A 23,707-nucleotide genomic window follows, 5' to 3' on the forward strand; every position below is an offset into this window, starting at 1 on the left:
ACCCTTTGGCTTTAGTACTGTTCCCGTTACCTTTTCCTACAGTCAGGCCTGTGATGAACAGCTCAACAGCCTCATAAAGGACTTGGTTCAGACAAAGATCTTTTTAAAAGTAATTTTCTATTTTTTGTTAGTATAAAAATGATATGATCATGTTGGCTTTAAAAAACTGTAAAAATTATTTGGCTCATGTTTATTTTGTATTTTTTAATAACACTATGATTGTCTACCATAAAACAAACAGACACAAAAAACTCCTACTTCTATTTGAAAATCAAATCTCCATTCCAGATTTATTGATATGGCTGAAAACCTGACTCACCTACGTTCAGGGTGAAAATATTCACAAATTTCCCACTTTAACAGAGACAAACGGACCAGAAAGCAAGGACAGTTACCGTTTCGTGGTAGACACACCACTGGTAATACGTGTTTTCAAAGTATTTTCACTTAGCATTTTGTTCTATTTCTTTCCAAACAGTAAATGAGTGACCTCCCTACTTTAGGAATTAAAAAAAATTGTATTGCCTACACACCAAAAAGAATGAAAAATAGATTCAGAAGTAAATTTCTAACTCCAGTTTTAAGAAATAGCTTTCATCATGATTTTTCCTTTAGCCAGCTTGCAAGCAGAAGTCATAGTGCAAATGAGTCCAATTTAGCTCCCCCAGAACTCAGCGAACATCGGCACGTTTGGGCCCACCGATCACACTCCAGGTGGCCCACTACTGGCCGCTGAGTCCTGCTTTAGTTTTAGTTAAAGCAGAGAAAGGCCTTCCTTTTCATCATCTACCAAACAGAAATCCAGGCCGTGGGCCTCACAGGCCTGCTTAAGTGCCCAGTGCTCCCACGAGACAGCGGAGAGAGAACGCCGCACCCCCACAGAAAGGTCTGCCAGGCAGCACACAGCGAACTCAGCAGCGGTCCCAGGGACCTTAGAACACATTACTTGGCCCACATATTACCAAGCATTCAAAAGTTATCAAACATTATCATGATGTTCACCAGCAGGAGCAGAGCCAGAAAGCAGCAGTGCATGCACACACATGGACATCTGCATGCGTGGGCAAGCACACACCTGCACACACAAGCACACAGGCATGCACATGCATGTTTGCACACATGCAACAGACACGTGCACACATGCGTTCATGTGTGCATGTAAGACAGATGCACAGAGAAACCCCTGGTCCCACACGCACACACGCCCACGCAGGGACACAAGCACACATGCAGGCAGGCTTGTGCACACGCACAGGCCTGCCTTCCATGACTGAAGCACCAAAGGAAAAGCTGCCTCTGTGACTTGGAAACTCTATCAAAACGAAACAGCACTGAGACACCACTATCACAGTGGTGACAGAAAACTGAAGAACACTTCCATGTTGGTATAAACAGGTCTAACCTTCTGAAGGGCAACTGGGTGATTTGTATCACAAATTAAAATGTGCCCATCCTTTAAATTTATTAATTCCACTTCAAAAAAATTTATCCTGTGAAAGTGATCAGAGTTATATAAATACACGTCATTTATGTTTCCCTGTTTTTAAAAAACACACTTGTCTATACTGTGTTTTAAAGATATATCTTTCAGGCAAATAAAATCTTAAAAGGTACTTTCACTTAAAAGTTATGGTTTTCTCACTTTTATCCTGAAAAATTCACGGCTATTTCAAGAATATAAAATTCAAATATACTCGACTATAACAAAATACAAATTTCATCTGCGTACAGAAATCAATTATAGCGAGCAGACTGCTGGTGAGAGTGTGAATGTAACACAGTTCTGGGCACGGCATAAGTTTCAGGGTGATACTGCTGATCAGACAGGACAGTGGGGGTGATGGAAATGTGCATCAGCTGGGAATAAACTATGGCCCGCCCTACCGAAGGTACCTGGGACGGTGCTGAATACACACACACAGGCTACGTTCAGTCGTGTATGTGGAGTTACAGACAGAGGACAAATGGACAGGCACATGCACACATGCTTGTGCTCACACACACAGAAAGAGGTCTGTGAGGACATCCACCTGCTGTGTCCTAGTATTTCTGGAAATGTCATTTTTTCTTTCTCCTCCTCTAAATTACTTGACTTTTTTACAGCAAACTATAAAAGAAATAATTTTAAAACACCCCCTTTTTTTAATGAATGAGAGTTCCCTGTAAGAGTGTAAAACAGTATGTTACTAGAATTTTTTTCAAAGCGAAATGCTACCATGACATGCAGAGGCTACTTCTCAAGAACAATCTACCCTGTGTGTACAGTATAATTATTTTTAGAAAGGCAGACATTCCAAAGAAATATCCTCAGGGTTGTGAGATTCTTGAGATTTATTATGAATGTTAATATAATTATTTTAAATACAGAAAACTTTCTATCATTGCCTTCTTAAAATATCTGGAAATAGATATAGGAGATAAAGCTGCTTGAACAGCTAACTGCTGGCTGAGACCAATTCTCAGTGACATTTTCAATGCTGTCAGGGACAGATGACATAGAACCAAAAGTCTTCTGATTGCTATAAATACTAGAATATTCAAGTTTAGGTAGTAATGGATGGCTTTCACCTGCCATTTCAACCTGCAGAAATTTGGCCATGGGCATTTTATCTTCAAAATTCCTCATGAGTGTTGTGATCTTTCTAAACACTAATGGAAAAGGAGACTGGGGAGTAATGTTCTGATCTGCAACCATGTTCTTCTCAGTCTCTAGACTCTCCATTCATTAAGTGCAAGAACATTTGAATCTGCTCGGTGACTTTCATATTAGATCACAAAAATGGTTTTACTTGAAGTTTTGACACTATTTAAAAAAACAAATCAACCACAAGACTTCCCTTAAAGATACTTAAAATCCTCTTAGAATTTCAAGGTTATTATGACCCCTTCTCCCAGGAAAGGCTGTTACCACGTATCTTTTTCTTGAATGTTAACAATTAAAACAACAGAATAGATCCTACAAAGAAATAATGATTTCTTAAGACATTTTAAAGCTCAAAATAAAACTCACTATCCCCAACCCAAACATAGGCTTTGTGAGCCTCCCCAGGGTGGCTCCCAGGCTATGAAACCAATGGGGTCACAAGTGTTTACTGACTCAGCATCCCTGCCACAAGCTTAACCCTCTCACAACATGGGCAAGTCCAGACTGACAAAGACAAAAGGAAAACCAAAGGATAGAAAGAAAGACAGATGGGGTGCACTGAGCTCCACTGTGGCTAACATGTTTCTGTGTGGTCCAGTGAAATTTAACAAAAACCATCTGGTCCATAAAAGTAGAGCAAACACACGTAGAAAATGGGACCTGACAACTTGACAGTGAATTCCTACAAAAGTAGGAATTTTATTAGATATTTTCTTCAGAAGTATAATTGTTCAATTTCACTCAGGAATATAAAATGTCCACAATAAAGTTTAACCCATCTTCAAAAATCCAGTGTTTTTGCTCAGTCTGTGCTATGAAAGCTGTGACCATAAAGACACTGGGGCATCGGGAATTGCACTTCTTGAGGGCCAGAGTCCCTCCTATCTGATCAGCAATCCACCTCTTGTATTTTTACTACCTTAGGCTCTTGTTTTTAAGATCTCATTAATACCTTACTTCAAGTGTTAACTGTTACCAAAAAACAGGTATTTGCTTTTAAAATGAACAATCCAAATCTGCAAAAATAAAATATGAATATTAAAACAGTTCCCACACCTCCAATTAAACTAATTTCATGGAGATACCGCAAATTCTTGCAGACACTAAAGAAGAGGTCTACAGCTTAAGGCTTGATACTGATACATGCAGATTTAGGAATTTATAAATGACCTAGCATTTAGGCATTTGATTATGAATCATCATTACACACTGTATTTGTAAGGCCACCCTAATGGTCTCGTCTGCCTACTAAATATGTGCAGTAGTGCGGCTGAGAGGAAGTATACTCCGGTAATACACTGCACGTGTACAGTGGTGCTGGTAAGATGAAGTATACTGAGGTAACACACTGAGCGTGTACAGTGGAGCCGGTGAGATGGAGTATACTGAGGTAACACACACTGAGCGTGTACAATGGTGCCAGTGAGATGGAGTACACTGAGGTAACGCACACTGAGCATGTACAGTGGTGCCAATAAGATGGAGTATACTGAGGTAATGCACACTGAGCATGTATGGTAGTGCTGGTGAGATGAAGTATACTGAGGTAACACACACTGTGTACACCAGTGCCAGTGAGATGAAGTATACTGAGGTAACATACTGAGCATGTACACTAGTGCCGGTGAGATGAGGTATACTGAGGTAACACACTGAGCGTGTACACTAGTGCCAGTGAGATGGAGTATACTGAGGTAACACACAGTGTGTACAGTGGTGCCAGTGAGATGGAGTATACTGAGGTAACACACTGAGCGTGTACAGTGGTGCCAGTGAGATGAAGTATACTGAGGTAACATACTGAGTGTGTACACTAGTGCCGGTGAGATGGAGTATACTGAGGTAACACACACTGAGCGTGTACGCTAGTGCCAGTGAGATGAAGTATACTGAGGAAAAACACACCGAGCATGTACACTAGTGCCAGTGAGATGGAGTATACTGAGGTAACACACAGTGTGTACAGTGGTGCCAGTGAGATGGAGTATACTGAGGTAACACATACTGAGCGTGTACAGTGGTGCCAGTGAGATGGAGTATACTGAGGTAACACACTGAGTGTGTACAGTGGTGCCAGTGAGATGGAGTATACTGAGGTAACACACTGAGCGTGTACAGTGGTGCCAGTGAGATGGAGTATACTGAGGTAACACACACTGAGTGTGTACAGTGGTGCCAGTGAGATGGAGTATACTGAGGTAACACACACTGAGCGTGTAGTGGTGCCAGTGAGATGAAGTATACTGAGGTAACACACTGAGCGTGTACAGTGGTGCCAGTGAGATGGAGTATACTGAGGTAACACACACTGAGCGTGTAGTGGTGCCAGTGAGATGAAGTATACTGAGGTAACACACTGAGCGTGTACAGTGGTGCCAGTGAGATGGAGTATACTGAGGTAACACACTGAGCGTGTACAGTGGTGCCAGTGAGATGGAGTATACTGAGGTAACACACTGAGCGTGTACAGTGGTGCCAGTGAGATGGAGTATACTGAGGTAACACACTGAGCGTGTACAGTGGTGCCAGTGAGATGGAGTATACTGAGGTAACACACTGAGCGTGTACAGTGGTGCCAGTGAGATGGAGTATACTGAGGTAACACACTGAGCGTGTACAGTGGTGCCAGTGAGATGGAGTATACTGAGGTAACACACTGAGTGTGTACAGTGGTGCCAGTGAGATGGAGTATACTGAGGTAACACACACTGAGTGTGTACAGTGGTGCCAGTGAGATGGAGTATACTGAGGTAACACACACTGAGCGTGTACAGTGGTGCCAGTGAGATGGAGTATACTGAGGTAACACACACTGAGTGTGTACAGTGGTGCCAGTGAGATGGAGTATACTGAGGTAACACACTGAGCGTGGACAGTGGTGCCAGTGAGATGGAGTATACTGAGGTAACACACACTGAGTGTGTACAGTGGTGCCAGTGAGATGGAGTATACTGAGGTAACACACACTGAGTGTGTACAGTGGTGCCAGTGAGATGAAGTATACTGAGGTAACACACTGAGCGTGTACAGTGGTGCCAGTGAGATGGAGTATACTGAGGTAACACACTGAGCGTGTACAGTGGTGCCAGTGAGATGGAGTATACTGAGGTAACACACTGAGCGTGTACAGTGGTGCCAGTGAGATGGAGTATACTGAGGTAACACACTGAGTGTGTACAGTGGTGCCAGTGAGATGGAGTATACTGAGGTAACACACACTGAGTGTGTACAGTGGTGCCAGTGAGATGGAGTATACTGAGGTAACACACTGAGCGTGTACAGTGGTGCCAGTGAGATGGAGTATACTGAGGTAACACACACTGAGTGTGTACAGTGGTGCCAGTGAGATGGAGTATACTGAGGTAACACACTGAGCGTGTACAGTGGTGCCAGTGAGATGGAGTATACTGAGGTAACACACACTGAGTGTGTACAGTGGTGCCAGTGAGATGGAGTATACTGAGGTAACACACACTGAGTGTGTACAGTGGTGCCAGTGAGATGGAGTATACAAAGTCAACATTACTAAGACAATACCAGAAGCTCATCATGCTGGCAGGATATTTAGGACCAGTACTGAAGAAGGGAAAAATTATGAACACACAACTTTTTTACATTATAAACGAATATTTAACTCAAGTATTACAAAGTATATTCAGAAACTGAGCCCATGAGTAATATGAGCAATTTGCATGGTTCCCAATACGGATCATAGCAATTAGTAATACAAAACAGTAGAGGTTGCAATAATATAACCCCTAATCACCGTCAATGCCATATGCGATGTACTATGCAGGCTTCACACATCACTTGTACGCACACACACCACGTTCTACAACCAACAAGCACAGCCAGGTGTACTTTTCACTAGGGAAATAACAGGAATGAAAATAATTGTGGAAAGTCCCTATTTTTCCTACCAGACTATTTCATTTTGCTTTAAGTAATTAGAATGCTTTATATACAACTGTCCCATCCCTCCACCCTCCAAATAAAATACAAGCAAGGAATAAACTAACCCATGATATGACAAAAAAGAAAGGCGACATTACATGAATATAAAATGGGAAGTTAGATACAAAATGTTTCCAACAATGTGCCTTTTGCTGGCTGTGTTTCCTGAATGGAGAGGATAGATTGAACCAAACCTAGTGTGGGAGACTATTCCTTGATTTCCAAAGGCTAGCCATGACAGGAGTCACACAATCCAGAGGCAAGTGTAATGTAAGGGAAGAAAGTGTATTTTTATGTGACTGGAACTTTCTACAGTCCATACCCTGAGTATGTCAGGTGTTCTGGGGTACGCACTGACCAGTGCTGTGTTCATTCACCATCATTTCAGTTGATAACCCCCACCCTCCAGTCTGTCATCCATTCACCTGGCACGCCCACCTGGGGTATCTTGCACAGCTATTATCAGTGAATTCCAACCCTCTGACCAGCACATGAAAGCTCATAGGTACTCACCCTGCATACTGGGCACTGCCAGTGACTACTGCTGTCTCTAAGCCTGTACTCATCAGACAAACACTTGGAATGATACACACGAAAACACAGGTCACATATCAACACCTCTCCAGGCAAATGGCATTCAAAACAATACCAGTCATGATTTTCTGTTTCCCAGTCCTACAAAAAATACAAAATAATTTCGTATGACATTTTGTCAATATCTGCAATGACTAAGAACAAAATTGAAACTAAAGTCCATCAGAAGTTAGGCATTAAAAACAATTTTAGACATTTTACTGTATTAAAACAAGAGGGAAAAAATACCTAGAAATTTGCTTCTTTAAATTTTGAATTTCTTTCCTGAACAGTATTAATACTCAAAATATTTTAAGGTGATCTGATAGTAAAACCAGCCCAAATGAAGTAAGTCCAGAGCCAATCCCAGTTCTAACATTATCTTTCGTTTTTTTAATATAATCTATGGAATTATTTCTTCAGTAAACTGAATACCCCAAACCAGCATCTACAGCTCAGTATTTCAAATAAACCAACCTGTTTTGTTCTGCATTTTAAACAAAATACAGTAAGTACTTAGCACACTGTGGGAACAGAGAGAATAGTAGTAAATATGATGCTCACTATTCTTATCTTCTCATCCATGGTATTGGATGCTTTATTGAAAATAACATTAATCAGAATGTCCATGTTCTGACAGTTGTCAAATTTTCAGGGTCTGTTGAATTTGGAAAAATAAATTGAAAATGTGAAACTAAAGGTTTAATCACGTTCTCCAAAGGACATTACCATAAAGAAACAAAACAGGAAGCAGGCTTTTTTCTTATTGGGACTATCCCCAGAAATGAAATAAGGACGGGTGCTCTTGTACATTTTCTGTTACACTCTGTGTGTGAACAGCCAACACCATTTAACTAGAAACAGGAAGATGTTACTGGTTGTCGTAATTTAGCACTAATTCATTAATACATTCCTTATAAATATCACTCTTAGCTTTTATCAAAAATCCCTGTGTTAAGAGTGATGGATTAACTCTCAGCCTTCCTCTGTTGATGTAGTTAATAAACGAACAAGGGTCGAGCCCTCACGTAGTGCAATCCAGGCCACTTTCAACGGGGACCCTGAAATTCCAGGCCTAAGCTCCACCATCATTTTTCTTTTCATAAACCACTGCCTACAGTCTGCTTCTGGGGCCGGGCAGCTCTCTTGTTTTCTCTCAGGTCAGTAACCCCTCCCCCCCCGGTACACAGGCTTCCTCGTGGACTTGTCCAGAAAACACTGGAGCCTCTGGCACCGAAGGTCCACATTATCACTGCTTGACCTCACAAGGGGCTTACCACCCACTCCTTCAAAAGAGAACGTTCCCAAGTTCATGTCTTCCTACCCATAATCAGAGTCGTGGCTAGAGTACATTTACCAAATTCTACAAAAGTGTAAATTTTTGGTTTGCTTTTTATTAAAAAAGTGGTCTTTATCAACCAAAGTAATAAAAAAGCATGACCATTTCTGGTTATTTGCTGCAGATTTGCTGCAAACTTACTTTGGTGGAGGGATTTCAGTCAGACTACTTAAAAAAATCGTAAGATATTGATTTGACATAAAACCCTAATTTGCACATGGTAGAAGAAACATAGCTCACCACGCTGGATACAACACGTGCGTGTGGGCGCCTGGCAGTGACAATGGTCATTGGGGGCGCCCATCGTACAGGGCTTAGGTGGGAAGCTGCACTTCAGCTATTTCAAGTTTTGTCTCATAATTTGTCGATAAATTAGGTTTCAGTAAGAATAACATACTTTGGTCTATTTTTAATCAACACAACTCCTTCCCAGTTTGAAACAAAGTCTTGCAGAATATTTTCTTCCTAGCTGTTCAGAAACATCTTAAAGGATTTCGATGGCTTATATTTGATTCATTATGAACAAAAGAAACCGCCATCTTCCATCATTTGAATTTTTTTTACATCAATTCATCTTCCTGTAATTCTTCGCAAAATGGGAACTCGGCTCACCAAGACAAGGCACGCAGCTCAGGTTCCCCTAGCGTCTCCTGACTTCTTCTTACCCCCGTTTCCCGTCCCACCATGACACAAAGAGGAAAGTGGATCTCTCTTCACCGGTGTGTGTAATCCTAGACCTAGTTTTTCACAAAAATTGTAGGAATGAAAGTATACCTCAAGTCAAGTTAAAGTAGAGGAACATGTGGACACCTGTTTATGTAACAGCATGTAGGTGCTGTTCATTCTTTTAAGGGCCGCAGTAGCTGCTCAGAATACGTAACATGCAAAAGTCAAGTTCAAAAGTTATTAGATTTTGAATCCAGGAAACGTTGTTAGGGCTATAAATGATATAAGAATGTTTGTTACAGGCAGATTTGCCTACAGTTTGTCTTTTAGTAAACACAATCCACTGATTTAGTACTTCTGAAACACTCAATGTGTGCCAAAAGCTAAGCGTGCATTTTCCCTGGATTTCACCAGATGTCAGCAACCACTCTAGACAAAGCCTGATCGACAGCATATTATGTGAAATGACACTCCAGTACTTCAAGAAAGTTTTAAAAATGCAAACCTACTAGCATAAAATCCAAGACTAGAAGCAATGTACAGACAGTTTGATTTTAATGAGTAATTCTAGCAAGAATAAACTAAGATAGCCTAAAAAAAGATGGAAATGTAATACAAAAAAAGGGCAGAATTAAAAAGTAAAATAACATAGTGCAAAATTAGTTCACCTTGTTTGGGGCTGCTGTCCTGGAGAAAGGCTGCATACTGTAGGCCTTTCAAAATAAAAACAAAATAATCTTGGTCTCTCTACTACAACTTTGCTCATTATCAGGCAATACACAGAGCTAAAGGGATTTTGTACACAAACTATTAATTGCTATACAACTTACGTTATTTTGTGGATGGTATCAACTGATAATCTCTGAATGTGCTAATCATCAATGAAAAACAGCAGCATGCAAACTCAAGAGTCATTACTAGTTTACGAGGAAACTCTGACACTAACACAGAAGCTACACATGGACAAAGAGAAAATTCAAAGAGAATTCATGTGCCACAAAACCTGTAGTGATGTTAGCAAAACAGCTGACTGACAAATTCGGTGCCATTAAAATCTGCACAAGACCATGAATGTAATGTCCTTTTGATCAGAAAGTGGTTCAAGACTGCATTTTTTTAAGTTGGGAGTGAGGAACGTGAACAAGGTAAACTCGGTACTTGGTCACGGTGTGAGGTCCACACAGGCGGTCTTCAGAGCCTAGGAGAAAACAGCCCGCCATCTACAAGCGGCCTGCTGACCTATGTCCGTCACCACGTCCAGCATTTGCTCAAAACTCGGGAGCCACACTGGCTCAAGTCCCGGTTCTGGCCTCCGTGGGCTCTGTGATCTGGGGCAGCACACCTAGCTTCTCTGTGTATCATTTTCTATCTGTCAAATGAACTAAACTGTGCCTCGTTTACAGGGTTTTTGTAAGGATGAAACGAGTTACTGTGCTCAGTGAGTGCTGGCTGGCTACTGAGACGGTCTGCTAGAGCGCACAAACGACTTGAGGGCAGGTCACATAAGACGTGGCGTTTGTAACACTACCGTGCGAGTTTCCGTCTCAGGACTCTACACTCCTGATGACGGCTGACGCAGCATTTCTGTAACGAGACAGCAAGACACGCTGCTGACCGAGGGCTCGCTGGGAGAGCTGCGTCTGTAACTGGGCCTCCCAACTGTAATCCACCCTCCCCACACTCAAAAGAGATTCTCACCTTTCTGGTCATTCCCTACTTAATGCAATGAGCAGATAAATCTCACTTTATCAAATATGTGTTTGATGTGGTATTTAACATAGATACAATGCAAAATTAATCATTGAGAGCTAAGAATTTGATGATTAAATATCTCCAGTCATTTTAAAAATTATTTTTTAAAAATAAAACTACAATAACACTGCTTAGTGAACTAGAATTTAGAAAGAAGGAGGGGGGAAAAGGAACCACACACACACACACACACACAAATCCAGTCAATCAAAGCTGAACGGAATGTAACAGGATAGCATGACCCAAAATGCTCTACTGAAAAGAATGGAAATACTTTACCAAATAAAGAATAATTTCTAAGTACATTACAGTTTGAATACACATAGAACCATAGTACAATTGGTTTCTAGTTAATTCATAATCACAGACACTTAATACTTCACTTCGTAAATAAGTGACTTTACACATCTTTGCATCCGAGACAGGTAACAGCTCTGGAAGCAACGTGCAGTTCTGCACATGATTAGCATAAACGTAATAAGATATATTTCACTTAAAAAAAATCAATGCCATCCAAAGAGCTTCAAGTTTTGCACTTAAGTACTTAAAATGTATGACTGATTAATTTATGACAACTAAACCACAAAAATGCAAAGATCTACATTTAAACATTTCTCAGTTCAGTACTTGGATTTACGAAGTGGGCTGAGGCGGTCAAGCTGCTTGAATTCAGCGGCTTCTCTTCATCTTTTTTCAAGAGCAAATCAAGAGAACACTTCTTGCCATGGCTGTATAATGCTGTGACTTCTGAAGGAAAAGACACAGATGCAATCCTCTCTTATCTAAAAGATGTGAACGTAACAAGTTTCTAGGGGTATGGAAACTGCAGCTGCTCTTAGACTGGTCATTCTGAATGTGGAGAAACAGAATGACAGGAAAGTGTCCATCTTGCCCCTCTGCAAATTAAGACCAAATCCACGTAACCCCAGGAGAACATGGGATCCCTTCAAAGAAACCACAAAATGTGTATTTTCATTAATTATGCTTCTTTAAGTGTTAAAACCTTAATTACATGAGAAAAAGCAAGAAATAAAGAATTCTACATTTTCACCTAGGCCTACTTTAAAAGCAGCATGAGGTCCTGCTTATTGGCAGGACGAGCTGGATTCCATGGATGGAAGCAGGGCTCGGCAGCTAAGACCTGAGCTCCTGTGTGTACGTGCGTCTCAGTCAGCAGCAGGAAGGCTGGCAGAGGGCTCGAAGTGACAGTGCAAGGGGTCCTGGGGAGGCTACTCTACAAACACTGATTCTGACATAGCAGTGATTGGGAAAGAAGAGACGAGACCCAAGTCCACATCTGGGAGGCGAGCAGAAAGCGTAATAGCGCGTGTCACTGTTGTGCACTTTTAAGTCAACCTCGACACTGGTAACCAAATCGCTTAGTGTCAGATCAAACGTATCTGTCAAACAGTAGGGCCGAGTCACAGCTCTGCACCAGGAACCATGAAGAAAGCGGGAAGTCATGAAAATAGATAGTATTACAGCTGTCTCAGTATCGAAACACATATTTGATGTTTTATCTGCACGTGATCCCTAGCTCAAGGCTACCTGCCCTACTAGACTGCACTGAATTCTTTTATAAGACCTTCCTAATCTCTAGCGAGCTCCTTCTGAGTTAAAAGTTTAAACCATGAGAAATTAATGTGTTTACTACAAAGGGAGCTACTAAATGCCAAATTCAGCCCAGCAAACGGTAAAATTCTGCCCAAGAAATAGGTTTCTCAAGATGTGAGAATCACACATGGACTGAAGCAGCCCGCCACGCATCTTTCTCCAGCACAAGCAGATGATGAAGCCTTCGGGAGAACATGCAGGATTGCTTTAAAAATCAAACGAAAAAAGCTTTGCTCTAACAAAATGTTGAATGGTCCGACACACAAGGTTTCACTCTGTGCCCTGGGTCTCTTGGCCTTGACTCAAATAATTTTGAAAGCTCTGAGAACCACCTCTAGAAGAATTGCTTGGATCCTATCAGTGACTATTAATGACATACAAATCTGGAAGAAAACTAAAAAATTTACGAGAGTGTTCCCCAGGGTCAGCAAGGTCGTTTTTTAAAATTGGTTGGAGCAGATACTTTTCCTGCTTTGTTGACTAATATTTAAGCAAACCATTTAAAATTGAGAGCAGCCTCATTTTTAATAATTGCATATTTACTTCTGCCTTCTCAAATGGACATACTTAAAATGTCACCAGGAAGATGGTTATCTACTGCCTAATTTTGTCATAGTTTCTCCCAGTGAATCACCACTTGGACAGGGCTCTAGTGGTGGTTGGGATCAGAACCCAGATGTCCAGAAATCATTCCAGCCTGGCAGAAGGAGCCTCAGCATGATGGAGGCCAGTCCTTGCTTATACAGGCTTCCTCTTCAACAGATTATATATAATTATATCCTACATATTGTTATGTTAGGCATTTGTCACATGATTGCTGGTTTAATAAAAATAATGTTTAAGATATGCATATCTTTCAATTGTATCAGTTTTTAAAAATAAGCATCGGGAGAAAAGGCAGCCAAGGTGGAATACAAATGTGACCCCAACGGGCTCTCCGCTCAGCTACCGTGGAGCGGTATAAGGACCACCTTCTCCTTCCCACCATAACGGCAGTAGAGACGAGCCCATCCTCTATGCTAACACAGAGCATCTCAGGAATACACCGTGGGGACTTACCAAGGGAAGTCAGCTTCTCCCCGCCTCGGAGCTACCGCTGCTACTTTTAGAGATTGAGAAGAGCTTTACTACCCATGTTTCAAATGACAGAACTTCCTGAGTAAAGAATAGTTTAACTTCAGGGCGCCTGGGTGGCTCAGTCCGTGAAGCGTCTGCCTTCGGCTCAGGTCATGATCTCAGGGTCCTGGGATCAAGTCCCACATCGGGCTCCCTGCTCAGTGGGGAGTCTCCTCCCTCTGCCTCTCCCCCTGCGTGTGCTCTCTCTCTCAAATAAATAAATAAACTTTTTTTTTTAAAAAAAAGAGAGACTATTTTAATTCCAATTAAAGGTTTAAAAAGGAATAAGCAAAAAATCTTATGTCTTTCCTTCCCAAGGCCGCATATACCTGCTTGACTTCTCTTGACAGGGAGTCATAAAGTCAACAGTCAACAAGATGAATGACATGCATCTTCCAGTTTAAGAACTCGATGTCCAGAGAATCGTGTGTACAAGGTGGAGAAACTATGAAGAAGGGCCCCAGACTCAAATGCCAGCACGCGGGGCTGGCCCACAGAACACCTCTGTGCGAGTTAGAACAGGGCGCCCTCCCCTAACGCTGTTTTCACTCGGGGAGACATATGGCTGCCACACACGTGGGGGTGGCTGGCAGCAGGGGCTGAGTGCACTTTCTGAGCGGTGCGGGTCAGAACGGGCCCCGTACACAGCAGCCCGCACGCCCCGGCCGCACCTCAGCTATGTGTCCTTCTAGGGTACTCAGTGCATGAGCACGACAGCATGCCAGCACTGGAAGCAGGGGTTAACCCAGTCATGGGTTTGAGAAACACACACAGTCTCATCACTCCATACTTGCACCTTAAACCCAGTGTCTCGGGGAAACCTCTTTACACATCTCCTTGTGTTTGAAGATACAGGTTTAAAAGTAAAAAGACCCTGGGGCACCTGGGTGGCACAGCGGTTGGGCGTCTGCCTTCGGCTCAGGGCGTGATCCCGGCGTTATGGGATCGAGCCCCACATCAGGCTCCTCCGCTAGGAGCCTGCTTCTTCCTCTCCCACTCCCCCTGCTTGTGTTCCCTCTCTCGCTGGCTGTCTCTCTCTCTGTCGAATAAATAAATAAAATCTTAAAAAAAAATAAAAATAAAAAAAAATAAAAGTAAAAAGACCCTGATGAGAATTTCTGCTCGTGTGGTTGTAAGAAATGCATGTGTTTTTGCTACACTGTATACAGACATTTCTTAACCATATTTATTTGCTGGCCAAAACTTGCTCTGAACACATGGTTATAAGCTTTATACAGATAATCTCACTTAATCCTTAAAACAATCAAGTGAAATACATATTAATATGCTCATATTACAGGTGAGTAATGAGGATCAGCGGTTAAGAAATTTCCTCAAGATCACACAACTAAATAAACACATGAGGTGGGATGGGAGCCCTCTCTGTTAACATGTAAGACCTGACCTCTCCGCTACACTACACTGCTGCGTATTTCACACACTGGGCACAATTTTCACACACCCGGCTGCACTTGCAACATGCGTACTCAGTATAAGAAACGTTAGTAAGAAATTACAGAACCTGTACACTGGTTGTTTGACTGAACATCTAAAATTTCACCTTGAAAAAAGAAAAAAGGTTGGCGCTACAAATATGTGCGGGAAGGACACGTCCACGTGCAGCACCGAACACAGCGTCCATGTTGCGGTGAACACGGGACAGCTCTTCAGCTGCTCGTGGGAGCCGACAGACAAGTCCCACCTGAAGAGGGAGAAAGCTCACGCGGAGGCACAACCCTAAAAAGGAAGGAAAATCTCTTGCATCAAAGATGCACACGTGGTAGACAAACCAAGATCCCGTGGACTCAGCTGCACTTACTACTGGCGGGTTGTACGCAGACCCCGGAAATGTCCACACTAAGTCTGCAAATGTCCAAGTGTTTGGGACTAGACATTTTCTACTACCTGGATTATTTTCAGTATATGATAAGCTATCAACTGCCAAAGTGTGGTGGAGACAGGTCTAGCTCACCTCACACTGTAACTATTGGGACTTGGCACCCAAAGTTGTTTTGCTGGCAACAAAGCTCTGCTTTTCTGGGAGGAAGTGAACAGAGCAGTTATTATGATAGACACATTCTCACTTAAGTTTTCAAGAGCACTTCAAGGGCACAGATCAAATGAGACCAGTGAAATTAAACATTTTTTTCCCACGTTTTCTATTTGTGGGAAGTGTGAATTTTCTTAACTCTGAAGGCACAGATTACACTGACAAACACAGTATTACAACTGAACAACTGCTCTAACATTTAGACTCACTGCTGCTCCTGGGGACCAGCTGCCCCAGAAAACGTGCTGTCGGTTTGCTGCTCTAGGGCCGGACAGCAAGCGGGAGCCAGAAAGGGAAATACAATTCACAATGCTTGGGGAAAGATCCCGCAAAGAACCAATTTTAAGATTTTGTGTCATTTTTATGATGTTGGAGAATTCATGATAAACATTCTCAAAACACCTACTTACTAAGTCAATTCCTTTTAGAAGCAAACAAACAAAAAAAGGATCTATTATATTTGAAACCTATCATCCTTAAATGATGTTCCTTAGCAAAAATTAAGACTTTTCTAATCAAGGTATTAACCATCAAATGCAAATTAAGGTAGGAATACAAAAACATTACACATGAAACCAAAGGTTACATAAGAAACAAATGCACTTCTGTACGTGCCGAGGTTCCAAATAAAAGATTATAATGTCCTTACTTAGAAGAGGAGTCAAAGTAAGAACTAGGCAAAATATAAAGAAAATTAGCTTTGTCTTTCCTGATTTCTGCTGGAGCGCCAGCAAACCGGTTACAGTCACAGTCAGTGAGGACACCATCCAAGGAACCTAGTTCCCCAGAAGCCACGGACAGGTGGCTGCGGGCACAGACGACATCAGCCCGGAGAAGACAGTCTCCTGCTCACTCTGTCTAGATGGCATCGACATTATCCTGCATTGAAACAGTCTGTACTAACATTTACTGAAGAAAACAGGAAGACCATTAGTTACGTGAACAATAAAAGGGACTTTGTTTTATTTTTCAGATTCAAGGTAACCTAGACAGAGAAAGGAAGCTCTTTGTAGAAGTGAGTTTTCTCCTAAAGAGGGAGGAAATTATCCATCCTGCCGACGTAGGCCTTTCATGTTAATAAGAAATACTGAAGTGAAATATTACTAAACTTCTAAAAATGAATTACTATGGGTTGTAGTTAAATAATGTTCAAAGACTTAAAGTCAGCATCCCCAAATTTATCAAATAAAATATACTTACAATCTCATCTCCTGGCAACCAGTATCCTTCCTGCTCAATACCAGCTTTTGAGCCTTTGCAACCCACTGTTAAGGTTTCGACAATGAGACCATCTTTCACAGCCAGGCTCAGCTGACGGGTGGTCTCTTTTGGATGCATACCGTGGACTCGAGACATATACCTGAGTACAGAGGAAAAACAAATTAAAAAATCCCTTAGGACTTGAAAATAAATAAATAGAGGTGATTTATTTCTCCTTTGTTACAACTGGTACTTATGAGGGCCCTGCTAAAGAAACAAGGTCCTGGATACTTAAGTCTTTTAATTATCATGCTATTTTATTATTTATTTTTTTATTTTTTATTTTTTTTTAAAGATTTTATTTATTTATTCAACAGGATAGAGACAGCCAGCGAGAGAGGGAACACAAGCAGGGGGAGTGGGAGAGGAAGAAGCAGGCTCCCAGCGGAGGAGCCTGATGTGGGGCTCGATCCCATAACGCCGGGATCATGCCCTGAGTCGAAGGCAGACGCTTAACCGCTGTGCCACCCAGGTGCCCCTATCATGCTATTTTAAACCTTAAATCTATTTGTATATTTAGAGGAGTATTTGTTCAAAATAGTCCTTAACTAGCAAACAGAAATCACTTAACAGATTTTACTCTAACATCCCATGTAGTTCTGGCCTCTGCAGCAACCCAACTAACTTTCACTCTGCAAATTCAAATTCATAATTCTATCATCTCTAGACATAAGACTTCAGAACAGAAAACACTAGGACTCGAAACGTAGGAAACGACACCAACGAACGTACAAGAATTACATGACTGGTACCGACATATAAAGAAACAAGAAAGTATGTTGGGATCAGTCAGGCAGAAATATGATTTTCAATGAAATATACTTTGGATTGGATCACTAAACAGAATCCCGGACCTACAGTCGCAGCATTTTATTCAATTTTTAAAAATGTAACATTTCAAACATACTCTGGCCCACAGAGAATACCGCTGCAGGCTCCCTTGCATTCGCCAGCTCTGTGAACTCATGCTAACATGAGCGCACATTTGCTTCATAGCTTGTTTCTTAAGGAAGCACAATGTTACAGATATGTTTGAATTTGTGCTATTTTCCCGTTCCCTCCATTGAAACCTCAACACCCTCTACCAGGAGGCTCCTGGGCATCAGACACAAGACACAGGACGAGGCAAACCAGGCCGGCCGCCATCTCCCCAAATAGGCGCTGCACGTACAAGACATGGGGGCAACGCCCACAAGATTCATCTGTCATTTCAATACCAAAGCCTTCACAACAAATCATTCTACAAATGCCAAGTACCCATCATGGAACCACCTTTCTAATTCAAAGAACACATTTCAACAAAGAAAAGTAGTGAACCCCAACTGAGGACTGATGAACTTGCAGAGTGTAGCAGACACCTGTTCTGTTCACAAGATCGTGAACTTTTCAAAGGTGTGCTCCGTCTGTCAATGCAGGTAGCTGGAGGGCTCAGGAGGGGCGGAGGGGATGACAGGGAGCATACCCCGGCCCTGACCAACTGACATGCAAGCACAACCAGCAGGGCCCCGGGAGAGACCCGGACGCTGACGGACTGCCCGAGGGGAGAAAGCGGGTCGCTGGTGGGGCTCGACTCTGATGCATCAAGTCAGGGCTAGCAGAAATCACCAGTCCAGCGGGGGGCGGGGGCCAGGGGGGAGGGAGATGGGCCAAAATGAACATGTCCTAACGTCCTCACTGTTCACGGGAGGGAACCAACAGAAAAGACCTCAAGGATGAAGTAGTCCATCTAAATTTATAAAGGTAACCCTCAGAACAAAAATACAAACGTTCTAAAGTATCTGAAGAACTCATAAAAAAACACATTAATTGGCAAAACAAAAACACCAAAAGAAACAACAGAAAGCGTATTACATTCGATGACAGGACCAAAACCAACTTTGTTTAATAAATACACACTGGCTAAACTCCACAGTACGAAAAAGACAGCCTGCATCACAACACCGAACTCACAGTCTACAGGACACACTTCTAAAGTGGCTCAGGACAACGAGGCAAGAACGGGCACAGGCACATCACAGAAATGTAGTCCGCACGAAGCCGGGACCAGCACGGCAACCAACAAGATCGGCAATCCAGGACAAGAACTGTTTTTTAAAAAAAGGCAAACAGGGCATAGGTTGTTATAAAGCAAAGACTGTAAGAAATAAAGGAAATACTGACAGGAATACAGAATTACGAGACTTCACTTCTCTCCGTCCACAAAAACATCCAGGAAACAGAACTAGGTATTCATACAGAAGACCTAATTATCAAGGCAGATCTAGTTTGGTTAAATTTATTCTGAAACCCAAAACGTACCTTCAACAGGTCCAAGGAAAATTCATTAAAGTTGAGCATAAAACTGGACACAAAAACAACCTTATTTAAGATCGTATTCATTTATTTATTTGAGAGAGAGCGAGAGTGTGAAGGGGGAGGAGCAGAGAGAGAGGGAGGAGAAATAACGTATAACGTCAGGCAGACTCCGTGCTGAGCGCAGAGCCCGACGCGGGGCTCGATCCCAGGACCCGGAGATCATGCCTGAGCCGAAACCAAGAGTCCGACGCTCAACTGACTGAGCCCAGGTGCCCACAGAACAACTTGGTCCTTACAGTGAAAGCAAACCAGGACAACTGGAAAACTCCCATGAACCAGTGACTCTAAAAGCTGCCCAAAGATATCCCAGCACAGTACCTAGAAAGCCAAAGCAGAACCAGTTAAAAAATAAAAACCTAAAAATAATATTAGTCCAAGAGCCCCTTAAGGGAAAAACAGAGACATCGCTAACTAATTGAGCCAACAGTCAAGACACAAAGCACAAAAACAAAGAAACTAAGAAATGTCTACAGAGCCACAGCCATACATAACAAAAAATTAATTATAAGCAACTACTTTGTTCATTCCTGTGCAAAAATTGAAGATAAACTCTATAATTTTCTAGGAAAATATAAACGACCAAAACCTGACCAAGAAAAAACCAGAATACTCGAACAATTCCAAAAGAATTTAACAGAGGAGGTTGGCAAAGAGCCTAAATTTCTTAGAAAAACACCAGGAAGGGACATATTCACAAGGCAATTCTATCAAAATCTTAATGGCCAGATAACTGCAATGTGATTTAAACTTCTCTGGTACGTAATAAAGGGAAGCAAGGAATCTAGCAAGATAATGGTAACAAACCCCTACAAAAATAGCACAGAAAAACTAGGCCAACACTGTAAAAACCTTAAATATTTCAACTGACAAAATAATATTAAGTGTTAATATAAGACAGATATTAACATATTAATACACTCCAAAAAATACCTTAACCAAGTGTCTAATTCCAGGATTTCTCCAAAGATATTAAGAAATCAAGAAATACGATTTATCCCACTGATAGATCAAAACTGAGAAATCATGAAGATTTCTATATGTATTAAAAAGTAAAATTCGACAACCTGCCCCTAACAAAATGGAGTAAATACTTTCATAACCTGATCGGGAATAGTCAAAGATGTCTTTAACACTCTGCCAAAGGTAATCAGCAGCACAGCTGGAATAAAGAAATGGTGTAAAAGTCGGTAAAGATTTAAAATGATCATTATTTGCAGATTACATATTTAGAAAACCCAAGAAAATCAGCTGACATACTATTTTAAATAACCAAATAATATAATCAATTATTTGTGTGGATACAAACTAATATACTAAAATTAATAGCATTCATATATACAAACCAAAAACACAGGAGATTTAAAACAAGACCCCAATTATTTACAACAGCAGTAAGAAAGACAGTAACACACAGTGATAAATAGAATAAATGACAAGATCTGTATGAAAAAAATCCTGAAATGTGACAGATACAGGAGAAGATGAAGAGATGGAAAGACATGCCTGCTATTTGAATGGAAGACCCCAAAATCCGAATTGCCCCTAAGATTATTTAATTAAGTGCCACCACAAAGAGGGCAAGTTAATTCTAAAGTTCTATAGAGAATTAAAAAAGAACTTCCCAAGAAAATTCTTTCAGGGTAATATCAGATATTAAAACATTATAGAGCCAAAGTAATTGAACCTGGGCGGAACAGCGGGCCAACAGAACGAACACCAAGTCCGGAAAGAGACCCCAACATGCAGTTTGATTATGATCAAAGTGTCACGTCAAATAGGCGGGGGAAAGATCGATCAATCAACACATGACATTAGGACAAGGGCTCACTGACTTGAAAAAAGAAAAAATGTGGAGCGTGGAGCCCTACCTTAGTCTGTGCCCATCAGTAAATTCTGAATTGGTCAGATTTAAAGATTAAAAAGAAAACCACACAATCATTAGAAGAAGAACATGGGAGAGCAATCATGGTGTAAGAAAAATCTTCCTAATATGAAACAAAAGCCAGAGTGATTTAGGAAGACTGAAAATTATACATAAAATCAGCAATTTCTACATAGCAAAAAACCAGGATAACCAAAGTTAAAATCACAAATGCTAACCTGGGAAATACATTTTTAATACACACACCCAGAAGATCTAAGTTATACATACTCCTAATATGTTTTTAAAAATCCTAAGTACTGGGATGCCTGGGTGGCTCAGCCTTTAAGCGTCTGCCTTCGGCTCAGGTCATGATCCCAGGGTCCTGGGATCGAGTCCCGCATCGGGCTCCCGGCTCAGCAGGAAGCCTGCTTCTCCCTCTCCCACTCCCCCTGCTGTGTTCCCTTTCTCGTTGTCTCTCTCTGTCAAATAAATAAATAAAATCTTTAAAAAAAAAGAAAATCCTAAGTACTAAGAAAAACCACAAGAGAACATCGTGTATCTGTCGTGTCCATGAAGACGCTGCACCGACAGACAAGGCTTGGTGGGCAGTGCCTCACTGGGGACGATGAACAATCACCACCACGCAGGGCAAACACCCACCGAGCACAGAAACGGGAACACCTGGGAGCCAGCAGTTCCACGTCTGGAAATTCATCCTACAGACAGGCAGGTGTGAAGTAATATATACACAAGACAGGAAATCCATGACAGCATTGTTGGCCACAAGATTAGAAAGGATCTCAACATAAACCTTAGGGGACTGGCTAAATTGTAATAAGCCATACAAAGAGCTATTACATAATCAGTAAAAAACGAAGCAATGTTATAGATGTTAGGGTAATGTAAGCTCTAGGAGACATCACGTTTAAGATATCAGGGGATAGGGGTTAACACCCAGCACCTATAGAGAAATACAACTCAATAACAAAGAGACAAAAAATTCAATTAAAAAGTGGCAAAGGGCGCCTGGGTGCCTCAGTTGGTGAAACAGCTGAACTCAGGTCATAGTCCCAGGGATCCTGGGATCGAGTCCCGCATCGGGCTCCCTGCTCAGCGGGGAGCCTGCTTCTCCCTTTCCTCTCTGTGATCTCTCCCTTTCTCTCTCAAATAAATAAATAAAATCTTTTTTTAAAAAATGGCAAAACATCTGAACCGACACTTGCAAAGACGACATAAAGATGGCCAGCAGGTATGCAAACAGATGTTGAACACCGCTAACCATCAGGGTAATGCAACTCAAAACCAAACCACCCCCCCACACACGCACCAGCACACATGCACGCACACACGTGCACACGCACACACACACACAGGAATCTTATTCAGCCACAGAAAGGGATGAAGTTTTGCCATTTGTGACACCGTGGATAAATCTCGAGGGCACAGCGCTGCATGCAGCAGTCTGACCTATGACCTCACTGGTAGGGGAATCTGAAAACACACACACACACCCATGCTCACAGACACAGAGAACAGACTGGTGGTGGTCAGAGGTGGGAAGTGGGGGTGGAGGATGGAATGGGTCAATGTATCAACTCTCAGCCACAAAATAAAGGTCGTGAGGGTAAAACGCACAGCATGGTGCTTACAGTCATGTAAGGTACAGTTACTGTACCGCATATTCAAAAGTTGCCAAATCCTCACCACAAGAAAACGTTTTTCTAACTATGTCAGGTGATGAATGTACCAGATGAACGAGATGTACTGTGATCACGGTGAACAACGTGAGGTTAAGGGCGCCGACCCCTGGCACAGTCAAAAATCCACATGTAACTTTCGACTTCCCAAAATTTAACTACTAATAGCCCATTGTTTGCCAGAAGCCTAACCGATAACATAAACTGTCAACACATATCCTGCATGTTCAATAGACTACATACTATCTTCTTACAATAAGCTAGGAAAAGGAAAGTGCTACTAAGACTCTTATGAGAAAATACATTTACAGAACTATCCCATCTTAAAAAAAAACCACTCGTTTGTAAATGGATCCATGTAGTTCAAACCCACGTTGTTTAAGGGTCGGCTGTATATACGGATACTCAACCGTGTTGAGCACCTGAAGCTAATATGTTATTTGTAAATTATACTTCAATTTAAAAAGAAAAAGGGAAAAGAAGTTGGTAATTAAAATCATGCTATAAAATGGTAGTTTCTCAAAAACATTCTAGGATCATGTCTGTACTTGCATAAAATCTAAAGTGGGTCCAGGAGGGTCGAGAGAAGTTCCTCCCGAGAACTGGGCAGCTCAGCGAGCAGGGGCACGGTGCAGACCTCTGTCCCCTGTGCCCTCATCGAAACTGCGTCTGTCTCTCTATTAGCTGGAGTCTGCTGCTACTTTTCAAAAGCAGCTACCGTCAGCCACCCCTGCAGCAATCAGCAAGCTCCTCCCTTCGACACCAGCGTGCCCGTCACAGGTAGTGTCCCCTTTCTTCTCAAACTCATCTTGGCTCTTCTTGC

The 23,707-nt window shown here is 41.8% G+C and overlaps 1 protein-coding gene across 13 annotated transcripts in view; it reads right to left on the minus strand.

Annotated features, from left to right (window-relative positions):
* The window catches only part of ZMYND11 (zinc finger MYND-type containing 11), a 124,239-nt gene that overhangs the window by 34,473 nt on the left and 66,059 nt on the right, over positions 1-23,707 (minus strand). For 7 of the 13 annotated variants that reach the window (XM_045812933.2, XM_045812930.2, XM_045812929.2 and 4 more), the window contains exons 3-5: positions 16,909-17,068; positions 9,845-9,889; positions 7,112-7,273 (exon numbers count right to left, since the gene is read on the minus strand). In XM_045812933.2, coding sequence (XP_045668889.1) covers positions 7,112-7,273; positions 9,845-9,889; positions 16,909-17,068 — 367 coding nt within the window. Of the gene's footprint in view, positions 1-7,111; positions 7,274-7,735; positions 7,830-9,844; positions 9,890-16,908; positions 17,069-23,707 lie in introns of those variants that run through there. The other 6 variants (XM_087857782.1, XM_087857781.1, XM_087857784.1 and 3 more) reach the window with 4 other exon arrangements.

Source organism: Ursus americanus, chromosome 31 (assembly GCF_024610735.1).
Source record: "Ursus americanus isolate L20-20 chromosome 31, mUrsAme1.1.p, whole genome shotgun sequence".
Taxonomy (NCBI): Eukaryota; Metazoa; Chordata; class Mammalia; order Carnivora; family Ursidae; genus Ursus; species Ursus americanus.